At 42.0% G+C, this 18,101-nt stretch overlaps 1 protein-coding gene across 2 annotated transcripts in view; it reads right to left on the minus strand.

The window, feature by feature from the left end:
- Positions 1–463: 463 nt before the first annotated feature.
- INTS7 (integrator complex subunit 7) overlaps positions 464–18,101 on the minus strand; it is a 1,158,789-nt gene continuing 1,141,151 nt past the window's right edge. For both annotated transcript variants that reach the window (XM_044075076.1, XM_044075075.1), the window contains one exon: positions 464–856. In XM_044075076.1, coding sequence (XP_043931011.1) covers positions 548–856 — 309 coding nt within the window. In that variant the 3' untranslated portion in view covers positions 464–547. The remainder of the gene's footprint in view (positions 857–18,101) is intronic.

The raw sequence follows: 18,101 nt of genomic DNA on the forward strand, positions 1-18,101 counted from the left end.
AAGACTTGTCTTTTCTCTTTTTTTCTATTTTAAGGGCACTGAGACTTGTTTGCCTACGTTATTGATGAAGGCCAGTGGAACGTACTGAATAGTTATAAATGCGTTTGCATTATAAAATGAAAGCCCTAAAAGAAGCCTATGATATAGAATGCACTTAATAACTGGGGGTTGATTTAATTTCTCTCTAAGTAGGATGCTAAGAGGCCACAATACAGAACTGAAAATTTGCTGCTAATGCAATATTTTCAACATGACTCTGCAGAAAACAAAACTTGAGACACATTAGAAAAATGTGCAATACCTGATTAAAAGATAAACATGCCTACTGATGCTGGGCCTGAGCCCCATCAACCTGACAACTCAGTCATGGTAATTTAAATAAGTACATGAATGGTGAATGCAAATGTTTAAAGGAATCGTACCCACATTATTTTCATTAGCAAGCAATGATTCAATTAGCCTATACAAAAAAAAAACTTTGTTTTATTGACAGATGAGAATCAAATCTGAAAAGAAACAGTATGCTGCAGTGAGTTGCAATCTGCATCTAAAATCGTGAGTACGCAGTCCGTTGCGTTTGCACTTGATGTTGAGATGACTGCTGCTGCTGCTGTTGTTGCTGCTGCTGCTGCTGGAGGCGAAGTTGCTGGGAGTAAGGATCTTCCAAAGATTTAATGGCCATGGTAGTTTTGGGGCCTGTTTTCCAAATAATCCCACTGGAGTCAACAACAGATGCTTCCACAGTTACTACATGGGTACCAAGGACTGAAAAGTTCAATAGGAACTGTGTACTGAAATAATCATTGTGTGGCTCGACCTTCTGCTCAAGTTCATTGGTCATGTTGTCGATAGGTACCTGTGAAGTAAGAAAGATGACACATTTAGAACATTGGGGGGGTTGTAAACTATGGTATTCTAAAAACTATCTACTTTAAATATGAAACTGATGCTATATGTCAACTGATATGGTTAACTAAAACAAGTAATACATTTTACTAACTTCTAGTCCATCATTCAAGGCAAGCAAAAACTGAGGGTAATGTTACTCAATGCTAGAAGTCTAAATCTCAAAATGCACTCACTCGAAAGCACTCCTTAAAATGGAGAACATTGATATCTGTGCAGTGACTGAGACCTGGTTCAAGGCTCCAGAGAGCACCCCTGCACTACCAGGCTATAACTCATACCACACTTTTTGGCCATGTAACCTGGACCGAAACACCAAAGGCGGAGGTGTGTCCATATTCATTAAGGATATCCACACCTCCAGCTAGTTGCTCAGCACAATGCATCCAAGGTTATCCAAGTGCAACTAACTCTGGGCAAAACTGCAATCCAAACTGTAGTTTGCTACAGATCACCCACCATACCCCAGGATTCCCACTCCTCTTTTCTTGATGTACTGGAAAATATTAAGGTTCAACCAAACACAATAATAATGGGCGACTTCAACTACCCCACCATTAACTGGGAAAACTTGTTTACCAACTCCTTAGCTCAACGCTTTCTGGAATTCATAAACTCCAATGCCCTGGATCAACTTATCCACACCCCCACCAGGGGCAACAATATCCCACACCTAGTCATTACCAACATGAGTGACCGGTGTTCCACGCCTGAAGTCAACTCCTCGTTGGTCCGATCCAACCATAAGCTAATCACCCTTGATATCCACATCCCGCCCCACCCCCCATTAAGGAAACCACAGTAAAAAATTTCTCCAAAGCCAACTTCATGCTCAAGACATAAGTGGTGAACTTCATGACACCCATGCAGATGGACAATACAGTTACAACTGCTGAATCCTACACAATTGCACTCTATAAGCACTTACACGAGTGCATGGATCTTGCTATCCCAAACAGAACCAAGACGCTATCCTCCAAAAAAAGGAAGCCAATTTGGTGGTCCCCTGCCGTAAACAAACTGTACAACAGAAGGAAGAAACTGATGCAAAAAAGAGAGTAAAATCCCATGAGTGGAGGAGCTTCCTGGTCAGCCTCACTAAGAAGCTGAGATCCCTTATAAGATCCTCCAAAGCTAGCTCCGAAAACAAAATCACCACTAATTCCAAGGACAACCACAAAGCATTCTATAGCTATGTCAAGAATCTTGATGGCAACACCCAGATCTGCTCTGAGTTACAGCACAAAGGCACGAAAATTACAGAACCAACTGATATTGCCAACATCCTGGCAGACAGGTTCAGTGCTAACTTTACTTCCCTCTCACCCCCTAAAGGGCCCATATCTAGAAAGGAAGAATGCAGAGTCCCTATAATCACAACTACGCAGGTAAAAGCTGCACTCTCTAAATCCAAAAACACAGCATCCATGGGACCGGACAACATCCCAGGCTGCGTTTTACACGAACTTCAGAATGAACTGGCTCCCCACTTAAGCACCATGTTCAATAATAGCCTCGCATCAGGCTTTGTGCCCACTGAATGGCACACAGCAACAGTTATCCCACTCCACAAAGGGGGAGCCACCACTGACCCGGGTAACTATCGACCTATTAGCCTGATCTGCAAGGCCATGGAACATATCATCATGGAACTCATAAAGACATTGGTAACCTCCAAACTCTGGATTCCACCCAGTTTGGGTTTGTGAAAGGCAGATCATGCCTCCTGAACCTGATCGACTTCTTTGAGGCAGTCACCAAAGCCGTAGATGAGGGTAAGGTGGTTCACACAGCCTATCTTGACCTCGCCAAGGCTTTCAACACCATCCCCCATTCTGGAATTATAGTTAAACTCACTAAACTAGGTATAAATCCCTACGTCACAAGATGGGTTGCCAACTGGCTCACTGACAGAACCCACACTGTAAAAGTTGCAGACTCCAAATCTGACCTCATACAGTGACAAGTGGAGTACCACAGGGTTCCGTCCTGGGACCTCTCCTGTTTGGTATCTACTTCTCTGAAGTACAGGCTAACACAGAAGGCCTCCGGCTAACAAAGTTCGCAGATGACTGCAAACTAGGAGCCATAGTCAAGTCCCCAAATGATGTGGACATCCTACAGAAGGGCCTCACTGAGACACATGCCTGGTGTCAGAGCCATGCCCTCAAGCTCAATGCCAAAAAGTGCAGTGTCATCCCCTTTGGTAAAAACTCTATACCCATGAACTACCACATAGGCAGCAATCTACTTAACACCGAATGCGTGATAAGACACCTTGGGACCCAGGTGGACAGTAGTCTCTCCTTTGATAGTCACATCGCCACAGTAGTCAGAAAGTCCTTCTACATGGCACACCTCATCATAAAAGGGTTCTCATCCAGGAAAAAAAGAGGTCATTGTTCCCCTCTATTCAACACTCATTAGAACCATTATACAGTACAACGCCCCTTTTGGAATGTACCTCACAAGACATCTGCAGCAGCTGGAAAGGCCACAAAAGTAACTCACAAAAGGATTACTGGCCTCAAACAAATGCCCTACACTGACCGCCTCAAAAAACTCCAGCTTTACTCCATAGCATATCGCCTACTCCGAGGTGATCTCTGCCTAACATATAAAGCTATGTCAAACCCAGAGCTGTTGGACATGCTACACCTAAAGAAATCCCAATCCCTCCGAGCTACACACTCTAGGGACCTAAACCTTGTCACCACAATAAACAGGACATGCTGGAGGGATAGATTCCTGTCCCAGAGACTTCCCATACTCTGGAACAGGCCACCCATCTATGTCAGGCAAAGTTCTTCATTAGCACTCTTCAAGAAAAATCTTGATGAGTGGATGGGAAATAGGAAATACACCCAGGGATCACTTCTGTGTCTCTGCTTGACAGTGGCACAGGAAAATAACTTTCTTGGGTGGCGTAAGCCAGGGAACCTTGTTGACTAGGCTTACGTAGGCCCTTGGGCCGATAGCCTAGTACCTACCTATGAACCTATAAGAACTTCTAGTCCCTGTTTCTTGGTACTATGCATGCTTATGTTCATACAATGTTTGCTTCCATCATTTTCTGTGTCAAACTGGTCACTACATTAATGATTTCCTGTGAACACCCAAGCAGTTTTTATCCTGCAGTGTAGTCTCATTCTAACTTTTTTGTTTCTGCACCTACCAAATACTAAATATGACTTTAAATATAGAAGCTTTCTCGCATCAAAAAACCTAGATTAAGGGCAGGTTACTTTTCCACTATTTTCTTTGAGTGTATACACACAAAGACATATCGTTAATATCTCCTTAACTTCTTATGGAATCTTTGTACTGTCTTTACTGCTCTTCTGCAATCTGCTTTTCCCTATGAAAACCTTTACACAAGTTTGGCATCCATTTTCTTACAGCATTACAGCTGCACCACCACCACCTTTCTGCTTGTAGCATCTCTTCTAATGCACAGCATAGCAGAGCCATCAAATGCTATCTATCATCAAGTTTTGAGATAAGGTACAGCTTTCTGAAGTAAACATTACCACAATAAATGTATGGATTCATTTATGTTTTCACTGTACGTATTTTAACATCTGGATTACAGCCCTTATAAGGGGCTGGTTCTAAATAAGTTTCTGCTAAGCACTAAATTCTGCCTTAAAGATGGCTGACTGTGACTCTGGAATACTCATTAACAAGTAGTAGAGAGGAGATTCTAGTGGGTTCTTCCCCTCAAGGTGGGCCCATTGTGACAGCTACACATTAGATGCACATACTTTGTTTTGTGTGTGGTGGGATATATGCTATTATGGGTGTGGTAGCACAACTTAAAATGCATGGAAATCTACCCCTAAGCACTTAGGATGTCATTCAACCACACTGGGTATGTTTCACCTCATCCACAAAGGTGTATGTTGCATACTACAGAGGGCATCTTGCAGGCAGCTACCTGGTCCTCAGTGGACATCCTTGCCAAATGTTGTAACTTAGCCAGTGTTTCCAGGCTGAGGGCAGGGTTTGCTAGGGCCATGCTGCAGGGTCTTATGTCCTCATCTTCCACAAAATGCAAGCCATCCTCTAGCCTGTAAGCTCTGGGAATCATCCCAAGAGTCAGTACTGCAACAGTGAATTATGAAGAACATAGTACAATTGTGTAAGGGACTTGCTATAATTGGAGAAGTTAAACTATATGCACTGTTTCAGTACTAATACCCTCCCTTCTTCCCCTTTAGAAAGGTGAGATGGTAGCTATGACCTGGGTGAATGAGCTTTCACTAGGCCTGGGATAGGTTTCCCATGATGACTATGGCAGAAAGCAAAACAGGCTATCCATTCAAAAATGACTGATCAATTTTCCAAAATTGCTTTGTCTGTCTAGGTAGAATCTTTACTATGTATGCACAAACCACCTTAGTCATAAAAGATGAATTATTCCAAAGCACGACTCTATCCATATGGAATACCAAGAAAGGTTCCCTGCAAGTCAGAGCTTGAAATTCTGAAATTCACCTAGCCAATATCAAGGCTACCAGCAGGGCAGTCTTCCAATGCAAGGATTTTATGGGGATGGAAGAAGCTGGTTCAAATGGAGGAAGAGAGTTTTTCAATCACAAATTTTATAATAATTTCTGATGAGGTCTCCTTTTTGGGAGACCTTAAATGCAGGACCCCCAGTGGAACTGTTTTGCTGGCAAATGGGGAGTGAGGGACATGCAGTAATGGCTGAAGCATGCATCTTTGGGGAAGCATAAGAAAGGCCTATTTTGTAAATATCTGACAGGTAGGTGAGGACCACAGACAACTGTACTGAAGCTGTGTCCTGTCCTATGTTACAGTACTAGTGGGAGACCATCCGTTACTCTGCTATGGAACATTTCCTTGTTTTAGGCTTTCCTGGCCTCCTCAAAATATGTAGCACATCCTCTAGAAACACATTTTTGATGGGTGTTAAATCATCCAAACTGTCAGCCTCAGTGTCCACAGGTTGGAGAGATTCACCATCTTCTTGTACTGAGTCAAGAGGGCCACATGCTGAGGCAAGAATAACAGTTTTTCCCTTGACAGTTTCAGTATTATGAAAAATCAATATTGCAAGGACCAAAATGGTGCTATCAGTAGAATTTCTGGCTTGCCCTCCCTTATCTTTTGCAATACATTGGGGATCAAGGTTAGAGGAGGCAAAGTGTACAGAAATGGACCTGCTAAGGGTATGGTGAAGGTATGTGTTGTCTATACCTCTTGGGTTGGCATCCTGGTGCGATATTTGCTCAGCTGCCTATTTCCTGGAGAACAAAAAGGTCTACTTCTGGCAAACTCCACTTGTGAACTACGTCCAAGGACACATTTCTGTTTAATATCTATTTGTAATTGTCAGTTTGTTTTTTCTGCTGAGATGGGCTGCTGTCCTGGAATGGGATGTGCAACAGAACTCTGAATTGAGACTTGGCTGCTGGGTTAACTCCAACAACTGTACTGCCCGTCTGCACAGTAGGTAAGAGTGTATATCTCTCTCTTGCTTGTTGATATACCACATCACAGTGGTACTGTCTGCCTGCATTAGAAAGGCTCTCTGTTGCCACACATTTATTGTAGGCACAGATGGACATTATCACTACTATCATTTCCTTTATGTCGATATGTTTTGCTTTTGAATGCCCTGTCTCAAAGTCATCGCACTCTCACCTCCCCCACATGGGACCCCCAGGTCATAGCTGAGGAGTACATTATGTGGGTCTAATAGCCTTGATCCATTTTGCAGGAAACTCCAAAGTTTAGACAAACTTTTTCAGTCCATCGTGAATGTTCTTTGATACAGGGTAACAGCAGAATGGGACACTGTACTGACTGCATACCTGTTTCTGAGGTATCACTGCAATTTCCTCATACAAAGTTGTGCCAAGGGAATTATCACTATACTAAAGGCCATGTATCCTAGGTCTCTAAGGAATTCCTCCTGGCAGGGATATAATTGAGGCTGTCAGTCTTTTCAAAGTACTGTGTCAGAAAAAGGAACTTTTTCTCTGGGAGGATTTTTTTCTGTCCCTCTGAATCCAGAAGAGTCCCAGAAATAAAGCTCACCTGGATGGGGAAAATGGGATTTTGGAATAGTCAGACATAGTGCCAGAGAATGAAAATAAATGATTGTAGTTTGTAGAGCTTCTTGGACTTCCTACCAAGGACAGGGTCTACAAGACACAGTTGTCCAGATGAGATAAGATGCGGATCCCTTTCACCTGCAAAAAGCAATTATTTGAGAAAGGCACTTTGTAAACACCCTGGGTGCAAAATGGTAATGGGTACTTCCTCTACTGAATCTTAGAAACACAGCCTGCCTACCTTGGATATGGGGATGTATGCATAGACATCCTTTAAATCCAAGGTTAGGATAAATGCCAGAGGAAGCAGCAAAGGCAGAAGGCTCTGCAACAACAGCATTTTGAACTCAGGAACCATAGGTAACTTTTTTGTTCTATTGGAAGTAAATATTTGTTTACTAGAAATAGCAAATGAAAAATAAAAGGTTATGTCTTACCATAACTTGGCATCTGTGTTGTCTTCCTTCATTCCGCCTCACAATAGGGTCTCGGATCCAACCGTCAGATCTGGAACGGCCACATTCTTCAGACTTGGATGTGACTCTCAAGCTCCTCCCTCTTACCCATAACGCACTACATCCACCCAAGTACCTCAGATCAAGTGTGCTGATTTCATATGTCCAACACCCACATAGCAAAGGAACAGCAGATGAGGCTCAGACATGGTTCACAAGAGTCCTTTCATAATCCAGGTTCCTCTAGAAGAAAAGAGGCAGGGGGATGGTTGGTTGGGAAAGTGAGGAGGAATGAAGGAAGACAACAAAGATGCCAAGTTATGGTAAATCATAACCTTTTAATCTGATGAAGTCTTCTTCATTCCTCATGATAGGTCAGAGGCCCCAGATACGTAAATCCCAGGTGACTCTCATGGAAAGATATGCCGGAGCACCATCAAACCAAAGAAGGTCTTGCTCCTGGACACGATATCAAAATTTGCAGTGTGATACAAAGGTGTGACTGTTAGACCATGTTGCTGCTGCACAAATATCAATGGAAGTTCTAGAATAGAAAAATGCAGAAGTAGCCACAGTTCTGGTGGAATGTGACCTGCGTTGTCTAAGTAATTCCAATCCTTTGGATGAGTAAATACACAAAATGCAGCCAGATATCCATTTTACCAAGGTAACTTTAGACTTTGCTTGTTCAAGTGTAACACATGAGAAAGCTACAAAAAGCTGATCAGACTTCCTGTGTTGCTTGGTCTTGTGCAAGTAAAAATGGAGTTGTCTATTAACATCTAGAAGATGGGGAACATACTTCCCTTTATTACAAAAATTTGAAAAGAACACTGATAATTGGATGGATTGATTAATACTGCTCTCATTAGCTACTTTGGGCATAAAGGAAGGATTGCTACATAAGGACACACTGTCTTTATGAAAAAGTATGTAAGGAGGTTTGTAGGATAAGGCTTGTAGTTCAGAAATCCTCTTAGCAGAAGTTATAGCCACCAAGAGGACCCTCTTCCATGACAGAAACTTCATGTCACAATATGCTGCTGGTTTGAAGGGTCCCTGGTTCAAAGCCTGCAATGCAAGAGTTTGGTCTCAAGGATGAGATGTATCCTTGATTGGAGGCCTTAGTAAGAAAACACCTTTCATGAAAGATTTGCAAAGCCTAAAAGCAAACAGAGAATGGGACTAAGTATGAAAACTGGAAATAGCAGCCAATTGGAGTTTGACAGTTGAGAAGCTAGCACCTTCCTCAAAAAGGGTGCTAAGAAGTAACAAAACGTCTGACACTGGTGCTGAGAAAAGATCAATGTTCCTGCTTGTGGCCCAAATAACAAATCTCTTCCGCTTACTGGTGTACACATTCTTGGCGGAAGCCTTTTGCAAGGCTAGAAGAATTTTTTGGACTGGGGACTTAAGCCTGGACTGTCTCACTATGGTAGAAAGTAGGGAAACCAAGCAGTCAATATGAGGTCTTGAAGATTCAGATGCTGCATCCCTAATGGATGAGAAAGGAGGTCCTGACTTGGCTCCAGGATGAGGCCGAAGGGGATAAAGAGGATGACTGAGCTCTTCAACCTGTGTGCCTTTTGAAGAAACTTTGGTATGAGCAGAAGAGGAGGGTAAGCATACAGGAGACCCGGTAGCCAATCATGGACCAGAGCATCCCTCAGAGATTCCCCTGGAGGAGGGATCAGAGCAAAGAACTTGTTGCATTTGTTGTTGAGAGGAGAGGCAAAAAGTTCACAGCAAGGTTGATCCCAACAATTGAAGATTATGTCCGCTACTCATTTACTGAGGGACCACTTCTGCGGAACTAGGAGCGATTTGCTGAGTCTTTCCTCTAAATCACTGGTTTTCCCCAGGATATGCATTGCAACTAGAAGGTGGTATGAAGATATTGCCCACTCTCATGGCCTCCATGCACAAGGGGTAAGAATGGGTTTCTCCCTGTTTGTTGATGTACCAGACAACAGATTTGTTGTCTGTGTGTACTGCAATACTCCCCAAAGGGAGAACGTCCTGAAAGGTTTGCAATGTTAGGAGGAATGCTCTCATCTCCAGGACACTGATATGCAACCTGGTCTCAGTAGGGGACCACATGCCTTGGACCATCATCCCATTGTAATGCCCCCCCACCCAAACTGGGAATCATCCGTTGTCACGGTGGCTGGGGGGGGTGTTCAAGAACAGTCTGCCTAGAATGAGGTTGTTTGACTGTATCCACCAACTGAGGTGACGTTTGCAAATGACAGTCAACCTGATGTGAAGGGTCAGTGGCTGAAAGAGGATGGACCATTGTGTCACTAATGTCCACTGGAGAACCTGCATGAAAAATCTGGCTAGAGGAACAAAATAGCTGCAGACATGGATCCTAGGGTCTGCAGGACCAATCAAGCAGGGGAGCCTGTTGAGCTAACAATTCCTGTACCTGATTTCTCAGAGTGGCTACTCAGTGTGAAGTAAGATATGCTATCCGATTCCTTGTGTTGCGCTGCGTACTTATAAATTTCAGGTTCTGTACTGGAATCATGTTGGATTTGCTCATATTTATGGTGATGCCCAGACAATGTGATAACTGGATTAAGAAATCTCTGGCTTGGATTAGCCGATGCCTTGTGGGAGCAGTCAGGAGCCAATCGTATAAGTATGGAAACACCTGGAATCCCTTGAGCCTCAGGTGAGCTGCTACCACGGTCATGCATTTGGTGAACACCTGGGGGGCTGTGGTGAGCCCAAAGGGCAGTACTGTGAACTGATGATTGGCTCCCAGCTGGATGCTCACATATCTCCTGGAACGCCTGCCTCTTTTGATGTGACAGTATGAGTACTTGAGATCTATCGAGCACATCCAGTAGTCCTTGTGCAACAGTGGCATAATGGACTGAACCATATCCATTCGGAACCTTGACTTCTTTATGTATTCACTCAATTTGCTTAGATCCAGGATGGATCTTAGGTCCTGTCTTTTTTGGCACCAAAAAGAAAAGGGTGTAGGTTCCGAACTCTCTTTGTTTGGTTGGGACCTCCCGGATAACTCCTTTTAGCAAAAGTTGCTGGATTTCCTGTGCTGCCTGCTCCCTTTGATTGGGTGGCATGTCAGGAAGGCTCTTGGAATTTGGGGGAAGAAGAGAAATGAGAGCCTCTGGATATTATGCTTAGCACCCAATGGTTTTGAGTCAACTGGGTTGAGGCTTTTGTGTGCAAAGCTAGTCGGCCCCCAACTGCCTCCAGAGAAGGACAATCGGGCAGCAATTCAGGAGCGCTGGTAGGGCTTATCTGGAAAGGATTCCCTAAAGCCCTGGTTCTGTGGACCCCCTCTGCTTTTAGGGCAGCATCTACCATTAAACCCTCCTACTCTGCCTCTGGAGGAGGGTTCCCTGTGCGAGTCCTGGAAAGGCCCTTGCGATCTGAGAAACCACATCATCTTGCCTCCACACTGGTCCCTCAAGAAGGACCTCTGAGGAGGTAGAAAATTTTATTCCAAAAGCAGTAAGTGTCTTCCCGTCCTTTTTGCTATTGGTAAAATCCCAAAACTGGAGGAGCCATCATAAGGGACATTCACAAATGATGCCTTAAAGGGCTAGGCAACAATCACATAGCCTCATCCAGGCATGCTTCCTTATGGAAAGTCCTGAACTGGCTATAGGCAAGGTGCCCTCTGTGGTATGGGAGATTATCCTCATTGATGAGTTGGTAACAGATGAAAGAGTGTTCAGCTTGGGAGAATGTTTCTTAAATTCCTCCAAAGGCATGGACTCAGAGAGAAGCTAAGAGTTCCTTGATCAGATCTCTCTGATGTCAGGTAAAATAAGCCATGTAGTTCAACAACCTCATTGCAAAGGTGGCTGAAGTGTAGATGGCTTTCCAATCCTGTCGAATGCTCTAGAGTCCTTGCTAGGCAGATGGATATTAGCAGTCTCTTCTGACAACTCTTTCTTAGTGGCTACCACCACCATGATGGCAATGACTACTGGACCCTTACTCCAATGTTTCCTATCTGGAGGGGGTACCAGAAACCTATCTGGAGAGAGGTTGGGCAGACCACCCACCTTTCAGCTTCAGAATCTCTAATACGTCCCCAAAGGAGTGTTCAGGTGAGGATCAGGGGGATCCTTCCCCCTCATCAAAGTCAGTGTCCTCAGTTAAAGACTCTAATGGGGAGTCAACGTGCCTCCTTTTGCAAGTCTTCTTCTGAGTAAGTTATTCAGCTGGGTACTCTGGAAAAGTGTTGGAAGAAGGGGATCCCTCATGAGCAGGGAGTTCTCAGAGGCTGCTCAGGATAGGAAGACTGGAAGCAAGGCCTGGATCTGATGTGGGGTACGGGGGGTGGACTGGGGAACATGTGTCATCAGATCTCCAACTCGAGAGAAAACCCTCTCCACTACCTGAAAGGCTGAAGGACCAGGAGAAGTCCTTTCTGTCTCCCTTAAGACCAAAACCACTGAGGAAAAACGGGCAGGACTCACCCCAGATCCACGACCTAAAGAAACGATTGGACCTGAACTGCTGAGTGCCGAGGCACCCAAAGGAAGTGATTGTTCTGAGAAAGACAGAGCCAATCCCAGTTCCCCAGGCCCAGTACCGACACCACGGCTTTGAGACCTGCTCTGTTCCAAGAGAGCTGGAACAGAGCTAGCCAAGGGCATCCTCAGCATCAAGGAAGGATGCTTCCCCTGCACTGAGCCTGAAGCACATCAGTCCTGAATTCTGCGATTCCAAAACTGAAGGTTGGATCTGAGGAGGAGTCCTGATGGTATGGCCAGGGTAGTTCATGGATCTGACAGGGGACAAAGCCAAGTCTACCCCCATCTGGATATGAGCCTTGAGAAATCTCCTCATCATCCTGTCCATACACACCTTGGGCCAGCTTCTGAAGGAAATGGATGAAGCTGACAAGGGAGGTCGGGAATGTTTTGACCTGAAAGAGAGAGCAGGGGACCTCGAAGTTCTCAGATCCTGAGGTATTGGATCCAATATAAAAGCAGACAAAAGGTGGAGTAGAGATAGTAATGACATCCCCTGGATCTGAAGGAGCTGTTGGATCCTAGAAGGGAGGCAATTCCTTTGAGTCCGAGGAAGTCAGATCAGAGGATTTGTTTGGCTTCTTAGCCTCAAGAGTCTCCCTCAGGGAATCAGGGAGGGACCTCTTTTATAGTAGCTGGAGAAGAAGAAGCCAAAGAAGGGGTCTGAGCCTCTGGAGCTGAGGAGGGAAGAAGGCCCCTAAGCATCAATTTATTTTTCAGGTCAGTTAACGCCCGCTGATTAAAAGCAGCACAAACATTACAATCTGCTTTCAAATTATCAGCACCCAGGCAATACACACACTCCTTCTGGGCATCCTGGTTGGGGATTTTATGCACACAAGAAGTGCAGCACTTGAACCCTGGTGAAGGCTTGTCAGCTGTATCCAAAAGCCCACTAAAAAACAACTGTCAACTCCACAGAAGTAAAGGAACTGACAGAATTAAGCTACGAAATACAGGTAAGTTTAAGTTTTAAGGTTTAAGTTAACAGAAAAGAGAAAGAGAACTAACGTAACTTTTTTTTTTTTTTTTTTTTAAGGAAAAGAATCACACAGCACACGCACACTATCTGAAAGAAGATAACGGAGGGACAACTTACAAAATACCTAAGGCTAGTTCACAAGAACATTTTTGAAATAAAGCTATCCACAGCTTGAGAGCATGAAATCTGCATCCGGTACGCTGAAGTGGCAAACAAGATCTGAGGTACTTGGGTGGCTGTAGTGCATTATGGGTAAGAGGGAGGAGCCTGAGTGTTGAATCCAAGTCTGTAGAATGTGTCCGAGACACATCCGAAGTTCGGATCAGAGACTCTATTGTTGAGAAGGAATGAAGAAGACAACATCAGATCATAATGCTACATTTTTATTATTTTTTTATAAAGAAGAAACATCTTTATTAAATTATCACATATAACGTGGGCAATCTTACATTTATATAAATGAAAACAAACCATATTGACACAATTCCAGTTGTAAACATTATACATTACAAACCATGTTGACACAATTGTAGTTGCAAACATTATACATCACTTATTATCCAGTCATTATCAGTCAAACATTACATAGTTCCATTCACATCCAGTCTTCTTTTAAACCTCATTCCTCCTTTGGATGTATTGTTCCCACAATTCCCATTTTTCCTGTGTAATTTGCTCCTACCCTTTTCTAAAGATCTCAATTCCAATTGTTTACCTCTGTTACTATATTTGCTACTTCTAGTAAAGTTGGTTTAGACTCTCATTTCCATTTTCTAGTAATTACTTTTTTGGCAGCCACCATAATTAGACTCAGAAAGGCCTTACTATGTCTAGGCAATTCTGATTCTGTATCATAACTCAAAAAAAATACTTCCTTATTTACAACAATTTGCTTGTCCAGTATGTTTGACAAAACAGTCTTCAGGGACTCTTTAAAGTCTACCAGCTCATTATACTCCCAGAACATATGCTCCCAGTCTCCTCTTTCTTCTCCATCACACCTCCAACATTTGCTGTCCACCTGAGGAAAAATTCTTTGGAGTCTACTTGGGGTATAAAAATACCTACATAAACACTCCCAAGCAAAGATTCTAAATCTTCTAGACTTTGTTCCATATTTGGGATAAGGGGTATAAAAATACCTACATAAACACTTCCAAGCAAAGATCCTAAATCTTCTAGAATTTGTTCCATATTTGGGATACATACATATACCCCTTCATTGTTTCTTTGTGAATTGCTTATCCAATTTCTCTTCCCAATCCTTTCTAACCTCATCTGTTTGATTCTTATAGTTATCATGCAATATTTTATATGCGCTACTAATTATTCCTTTTTAACGGCAGCTTCTGTTCTAAATTCTACAAAAAACTGCTACCAGTGCTGGTCTTTCATTTAGAACCCACCAGTCTTTCTTTTTGTCTGTACTCTGATATCAATCCTTGATAGGGAAGGCAATCTCTAATCTGCAGTCCAAATAAATTCTTGGCATCTTCCCATTCTATCATCTTTCCCTCTCTAGTTATTTGCTCCCAGTACCTTGGTTCCTTTGCCAGTTTTCTATAATAAATTCCAGCCCCCTCTTGCCTATTGTGTGTATTCCTAATTGCAGTCCTCCCTATCAGCAGAATCACCCTTCTCCATTCCCATGTTGACTTAGTTCTTAGAATACTTTCTGCTACTTTACGAATATAAATTTCTGTATGATTACTATCATTCTCCTTAAAAATATGCACCCAAAATCTCAGTCTCTCCTTGTTTCTTGAGCTTCCCCCTGTTTCATCATCATTGCTTTAAACTTTGAATTATAGTTTTCTGCTTGTGCTATATACATGAGCCTTAAATGTGTTCTTCTGAAATACCCCTTCAAAGCGTGTAATCCCAATCTACATTGTTTAACTGGGAGAATGAGCTTATCCCACTTGACTCTTGCAGTCTTCCACTCCCAGATAAAATCCTTCAGCCCTTTATTAAATGCTATCCACAACTTCTCCTCTGGTTGATAAAAATATTCCTGACCTGTGTATAAGACTAAAGGGACTAAAACATTTTAACTGCTTGCATCCTATTATCAATGTGCATACAATTTCCATTTTCTCAGTTTTTGTATATCTTTTGTTTAGACTCTTCCCACATAGTTTTCATATTATCTTTTGTTTAGTCTCTTCCCACATATCCTTAGCTGCCATACCAGAATCATGTTTAATCCATACTCCTATCATAAGCTCATTAATATGGATATTGCTGAACCAATTTGTGTGTGCGTACATAATTTATTGCTATTGTCTTTATTACAGCTTCATTAATTTTGTATTCCAAAAGATCTGAAATGGTCTTAAAATGCTCCACAACACTGTAATGTCCCCTTGTAGTTTTGTTAGCTATAAAATAATATCATCTGCAAATACAGCCTGCTTTTCTTGGCTACCTTACCAATTATATCCTTGAATTTCTAAGGCCCTTATTTTTTGCCAGTGGTTTTAAATATAACACAAATAACAAAGGGGAAAGAGGACACCTCTGCCTGGTTCCTCTACTCAAGCAGAGATTAACAGAGAGGACCCTACCCCACTTTAGTTTTCACCTCTGATCCCTCACATATCCTCCTAACCAACCTTATAATTTTATCTGGAAATGTAAATGCTTCCATTGCCCTGCTCATAAAGTCCCAGCTTACTCTGTCAAATGCTTTCTCTGCATTAAGACCCACCAACAACAGTGTTTTTTTCTTAGATTCTGCTTCCCTCTGGATCATCAATGTCCTGTTACTACTGTCAAATTTTTGCCTCCCCTCCACAAAACCACACTGATCCAGATCTATCAATTTTGGCATCACTCTTGCCATTTTTTTAGCCATTATAGACAAACACTTTATAATCATAGTTTAGTATTGAAATGGGCCTGTATGATGCTGGATCTGATGTAAATTTACCCTCTTTAGGTATTACAGCTGTGATGTCTCCATGCTGGGTCAGTAATCAAGGAGCCTGAATCTTCACTACTGACACTGGAGAGGGACACTCACTTGGAATACAAATGGATACATGAGTATTTCCAGATGCAGACCTCTCTGCATCAAGCACAATTTCCCTTAAGAGCACACACGGCACACACACACAGCCTGGGGTCTGCGTGTGTCTATCTGTCTCTCCCCAGTAAGGCTCCCCATTGGAACACTGAAACCAGTGCTTTGTGTCTCTGCTGCAAGTAGCTGACACACACACTCTTTGAGATTTAATTTTCAAACACACACACATTTAGTAAAGGCTGGCACAGATTACCCATTTTACCAACTTTGCCCAGACTACAAGGTAGATTTACTGCCACCAGTCAGTTACTATAAGGCTCTTAAAAGGGCATCCAAATATGCTTAGTGAATTTAATATTAATACAAACCGTAATGCTGACCAAACAGCAAGGCTTTCAAGAGTGTCCAGAGTTATCACCAAATAAATATGTGCAAATACTCTCAAAATTTAAATATTTTCTAAAATGGACCATCCACAATGAAAAAACTAAATATATTTAATAATAAAAGAACAAAAAAAAATATTAAATATCTGTTTATAGTAAACACCAGAGTTTTAGTCACAGGGAATATTAAAAATAACACAAATGGAAAGTTTCATACAGTTATAGACAAACAGTATTTAGCTAGTCTATCTACTCCTGATTGACTAAAATAATTACTGTTCCTATTTACTGAGAAGAGCAAGACAAGATATAGTAGGTGAGTGGTCCTTGATGTCAGGTCCAAGACAGAACGCTGAATGCTGCTGAAACTTCAGTCTCCTCCAATATTAAAACATTATTTCTATATAGAATGACATCACATACAGGTCATGATTCTGTTTCCCTTGCTATCACCAACACTAGAAGCTGCCAGGATTTTAGCACCAACATGTCAATAGTACACACACAAGACCATTGCGCAGATGTGGTGTAGCTGCTGGAAGTCATAAAACCATAAAACCATTCCACTATGCCTACATAAGCTATAATTTATTCTCTAGCACAGACATTGCATCTCTGGTTCCATTCAAAACTGTGGGATAACATCTTTATGGCTTACCAATAAAGTAATTTAATTTCAAGAATATTTTTTTTCAAGAATATTTTTTTTCAAAGTCAGGCGGAGTAACCTCTTCTCTGCCAGTTTATGCTGTTATAATGTATACAACTAAACAGTTACAATAATGCATGTAAATTTCTTTTCCTTCTAGCAGGGCACACTGTTGATACATTTTAACACAAGCAAACATCACAAAATACATTTTCAACACAAGCATCTGTACAAATAAGTTTGATATACAAATTACATAAAATTACTTACAAAGTCCCAGGCAGCTGTACGACATATGTTATAAATCCACTGCCCCACTTCTCCTGGCATGGCTGGTAGTACCTCCTATCGCCACTGTTTTCTTCCATGATGTTAGTACTTCTTCTCCTCTTAAAATAATATTAAAACAAAATCTTCCAGATCTTTATCAGTCTCCCTCCCCCAGCTTCCAAACATCCACAGGAATACCATCTATTCCTGGGGACTTTCCTGTAAATGGGTTATACATGATCATTTTTATCACATCTCCTATCCTGTTAGTAATTGAGCCTCATCATATAATTTACAAAATATTTCTAATACTTCTACAGGATCTCTTATTTTCCTTGTTATACACTCCCTAAGCTCAGTAACAGCCCTTTATACTTTCTGTTGCCTGAGTTGTGCTAAAAGTTATAGTCCTGTACAGTTATTATCAAAAACAGTTGCTTAACAGCTGTTTTTCTAAACTCATGCATATTATCAAGGTAATCCCTTATTTTCTGTTTAGCATTCTGCAGTTGCTTCTCTTTTAGTTCTGTAGGATTCCCCGTTTTGCAATACTTTAGCATTTGTCAGTTCATCTAAATAACTCATTACTTCTTAACCATATCTCCTTGTTTTTTTTACTTCCACCCTATTTTTAAACTCCACTTTAATTTTACACCACTCTCTAGCTATATTTTCAGAAGAAATTTCTATCTCCTGTAATAACTCCTGAATAATTTCTACCACCCATTCCTTAAATTCATCTCTTTTTCACAGATAGGTGGGAAAGCACCACTGTCTCATTTTTATTTCATTACCCTGTGTTTTTAAGTTATTATTGGC

This window comes from Protopterus annectens, chromosome 6.part0 (assembly GCF_019279795.1).
Source record: "Protopterus annectens isolate FY-2018-M chromosome 6.part0, PAN1.0, whole genome shotgun sequence".
Lineage (NCBI taxonomy): Eukaryota > Metazoa > Chordata > Ceratodontiformes > Protopteridae > Protopterus > Protopterus annectens.